Raw genomic sequence first — 4,497 nt, forward strand, 5'->3', positions numbered from 1 at the left:
CCCCCTCCCCCACCGCCAGTCCCCTGATTTTCCCACCCCCTTTTTGCGCAGTTAAAAAAAAAAAAAAAAAAAAGTAAAGCAATTTCTGCCGCGAGCCTAAGACGGGCGAGCCGCCCGAGAGAGATCTCTTCAAGCTACCCCAGGGGAGGAGGAGATGGGCTGGATTTAGTAGGACAACTCGATTACTAATGACTCCGTGGCTGGCTGCGACCCGCCGGGAAATCAGGTGCAGGCATGTGTGCTCCGGGACGCGCGTGTGGGTGGGCCGGGGGCGGGGGCGAGGGCGAGGAGAGAAGAAACCGCTTGGAGAAACGCAGTGATTTCATTCTGCCGTGTTGCCCACTCCCCGCGTCGTCCCTGCCTCCCACTCCGCCCCCCCCCCCCCGCTTTGCCATTTTAATCGGGCTTCCTCGTTTCTTTCTCCCCCGCATCCTGCTCTCTCCGGCACCCTTCCCCAAGGTTTGCCTGTAGGTACCTGAACTGACACCGACGGTGCCCAAAGATGCTGAGCGGCGTTTGGTTCCTCAGCGTGTTAACCGTGGCCGGGATCTTACACACGGAGAGCCGCAAAACTGCCAAAGACATTTGCAAGATCCGCTGCCTGTGCGAGGAGAAGGAAAACGTACTGAATATTAACTGCGAAAACAAAGGATTTACAACGGTCAGCCTGCTCCAGCCCCCCCAGTATCGAATCTACCAGCTGTTCCTCAATGGAAACCTCCTGACCCGCCTGTACCCTAACGAGTTCGTCAACTACTCCAACGCCGTGACTCTCCACCTGGGCAACAACGGGCTGCAGGAGATCCGCACCGGGGCGTTCAGCGGCCTGAAGACCCTCAAGAGACTGCACCTCAACAACAACAAGCTCGAGGTGCTGAGGGAAGACACCTTCCTCGGCCTGGAGAGCCTCGAGTACCTCCAGGCCGACTACAACTACATCAGTGCCATCGAGGCGGGGGCCTTCAGCAAACTGAATAAGCTCAAAGTGCTCATCCTGAACGACAACCTTCTGCTGTCGCTGCCCAGCAATGTGTTCCGCTTCGTCCTGCTGACCCACCTGGACCTGAGAGGCAACAGGCTGAAAGTGATGCCTTTCGCCGGCGTCCTTGAGCATATTGGAGGGATCATGGAGATCCAGCTGGAGGAAAACCCGTGGAACTGCACCTGTGACCTACTTCCTCTCAAGGCTTGGCTGGACACCATAACGGTGTTCGTGGGGGAGATCGTCTGCGAGACTCCCTTTAGACTGCACGGGAAGGATGTGACCCAACTGACCAGGCAAGACCTCTGTCCCAGAAAGAGCCCCGGGGACGCCAGTCAGAGGGGTGGCCACGCGGACACTCACGTCCAAAGGCTGTCGCCTACGGTGAATCCTGCGCTCAGCCCGACCAGGGCCCCCAAAGCCAGCCGGCCACCCAAAATGAGAAATCGCCCAACTCCCCGGGTCACTGTCTCCAAGGACAGGCAGAGCTTTGGACCCATCATGGTGTACCAGACCAAGTCCCCCGTGCCCCTCACCTGCCCCAGTAGCTGTGTCTGCACCTCTCAGAGCTCCGACAACGGCCTAAACGTCAACTGCCAGGAAAGGAAGTTCACCAACATCTCCGACCTGCAGCCCAGACCTACCAGCCCAAAGAAACTCTACCTGACGGGGAACTATCTGCAAACCGTCTACAAGACCGACCTCTCAGAATACAGTTCTCTGGATCTGCTGCACTTAGGGAACAACAGGATCGCGGTCATCCAGGAGGGCGCCTTCGCAAACCTGACCAGTTTACGCAGACTCTATCTGAACGGCAATTACCTTGAAGTGCTGTACCCTTCTATGTTTCACGGGCTGCGGAGCTTGCAGTATCTCTACTTAGAGTATAATGTCATTAAGGAGATTAAGCCGCTGACCTTCGATGCTCTGATTAACCTACAGCTACTGTTTCTCAACAACAACCTGCTGCGCTCCTTGCCCGACAACGTATTCGGGGGCACGGCCCTCACCAGGCTGAATCTGAGAAACAACCACTTTTCCCACCTGCCCGTGAAAGGGGTTCTGGACCAGCTCCCGGCGTTCATTCAGATCGACCTGCAAGAGAACCCGTGGGACTGTACCTGTGACATCATGGGGCTAAAGGACTGGACGGAACACGCCAACTCCCCCGTCATCATCAACGAGGTGACCTGTGAATCTCCCGCCAAGCACGCAGGGGAGATACTGAAGTTTCTGGGCCGGGAGGCCATCTGTCCGGACAGCCCGAGCTTGTCAGACGGAACCGTTCTGTCAACGAATCACAACACGGACACTCCCCGGTCGCTCAGCGTGGCCCCCAGCTCCTACCCCGAACTGCACACGGAGGTTCCCCTCTCCGTCTTAATTTTAGGATTGCTTGTGGTCTTCATCTTGTCCGTCTGTTTCGGGGCCGGCTTGTTCGTCTTCGTCCTGAAACGCAGGAAGGGGGTGCCGAGCGTCCCGAGGAGTGCCAACAGCCTCGACGTGAGCTCCTTCCAGCTACAGTACGGGTCCTACAACACCGAGACTCAGGATAAGACGGACGGCCACGTCTACAACTACATCCCCCCCCCCCGTGGGTCAGATGTGCCAGAACCCCATCTACATGCAGAAGGAAGGAGACCCGGTAGCCTACTACCGCAACCTGCAAGACTTCAGCTACGGCAACCTGGACGAGAAGAAGGAAGAGCCGGCCACGCTGGCCTACACTATAAGCGCCGCCGAGTTGCTGGAAAAGCCGGCCGCACCCAGAGAGCCCGAGCTGCTGTACCAGAACATCGCCGAGCGGGTCAAGGAACTTCCCAGCGCAGGACTCGCCCACTATAACTTTTGTACCTTACCGAAGAGGCAGTTCGCCCCTGCGTATGAATCTCGACGCCAAAACCAAGACAGAATCAATAAAACCGTTTTGTACGGAACTCCCAGGAAATGCTTTGTGGGGCAGTCAAAACCCGACCACCCTTTACTGCAAGCTAAGCCGCAGTCCGAACCAGACTACCTCGAAGTTCTGGAAAAACAAACTGCAATCAGTCAGCTGTGAAGGGAAACCACTTACAACCCTATGGCAGCCGAGGGTGCTGCTGCAAACTGTTGGAAGCACTACATTGGCTTTTGTGTGTGTTTGCCTTCTCCCTTCCTCGGCATCAATGGGGGACTTTGAAAATGCGTGGGGGATGGGCTGAAGCAATGATCCTGCGTTTCCAAGTTTTCCTTTAAATTATTTCTCTCTCGCTCCCCTCCCCCACCTTTTCCCCCCCTTCTCTCCTTAGGAATCATCACGGAACACGAGTGTTTTCTACGGTGCGTTGTTTTTTGGTTTCTGGTTTGTTTGTTTTTTTTCCGTATGTTCTATGGATGGTTTTGTTTCTTTTTTCTTCCTTTCTTTTTCCAGTGTGTGGGAATGGGAAGAGGAGATTGTAGTGAATGAAGAAAGAGGAAGCAAACTTTTCACGTTAAAAATGGATATTTGGCGTATTTTGTAGAAGATCTCCAAAGACCTTTGGAGACTATACATCCTTTTGTAAATAATGATATGTGGTATTTCTGTCTTCAGTTTCCAAGTATAGCCGCCAGGCAACACTTCTTTGTGTTAAAGTGCCTTTGCACTTTAAGTACATTACTTAAATGTTGCTGTTAGCTTTGATAAATTGGACATATTTTAATGTGTTGTATTTTTGAAATTAAAAACACTGTAAAATAGACGAAAATGTCAGCTATATGAAGTCAACGTACAGTTTGCTTGAGTTATAGAAACCAGCCTGTCATCAAATGATTCTAGTTGTAGGACTTTAGAGATTTAACTGTAAAATATTTCCTTTCTTCTGGGTTTGTTCTAAGTGATTTTATTTAAGCCAACTAAGGGGATTTAACAGTGGACTAGAGGTCAGACCGCCTCAGCCGGGATTAGTAATTCATTAATAAAATATATTTAACCCAACATCAGAGTGCATCGAACAATTAATGCCCTTCCGTAAATCATTATTTTACACTAACATGGTCAGTGTTTTAGATTATTTTCCTGATTCAGAGTGCATCACACGACTTGTAATATATCTTTTCTGCATTAAATTAGATATTTTTATATATTTAAGTGAAAGAGTGGATTTCTAACTTTTTAATTGCAATTAGTGTTTTTTCTGCCTATTGAAACCTTTTCTATAAACACGCACCAGTAGAGGCCGCCACACACCTCATTTAATAAAGACACAGGAGCCATTCAATCCCTTGAAAGAAGGAAGACTTCCAAGGTGAGGTGAAAACATCCCAAGTAACTTCTCTGCAAATTCAAGGCAGCAGAGACAAGCGTATGCATTACCTTCTGTTTCTTTTTAGGGTTAAAGATTAGACTCAGAATCCTCAATTTGCACGTTTTCAGAGAAAGCAGCACTTTCCTCTTGCATTTATCGAAGCATTCATGGGGTGCTATCACATCATGTACTGTTTGCATCTCCGAATCAATTCAAAACGACCAAAACCGAGAAAGGAGGGATCTTTTC

The 4,497-nt window shown here is 50.9% G+C and overlaps 1 protein-coding gene across 1 annotated transcript; it reads left to right on the forward strand.

Moving 5' to 3' along the window:
* Positions 1 to 216: 216 nt before the first annotated feature.
* Positions 217 to 3,942, forward strand: SLITRK2 (SLIT and NTRK like family member 2). Its single transcript, XM_049644394.1, is given in 2 exon segments — positions 217 to 2,566; positions 2,568 to 3,942. Coding segments are annotated over 2 exon segments (2,538 nt in total). The 5' UTR covers positions 217 to 502; the 3' UTR covers positions 3,042 to 3,942.
* Positions 3,943 to 4,497: the final 555 nt, after the last annotated feature.

This window comes from Panthera uncia, chromosome X (assembly GCF_023721935.1).
Source record: "Panthera uncia isolate 11264 chromosome X, Puncia_PCG_1.0, whole genome shotgun sequence".
Classification (NCBI taxonomy): Eukaryota; Metazoa; Chordata; class Mammalia; order Carnivora; family Felidae; genus Panthera; species Panthera uncia.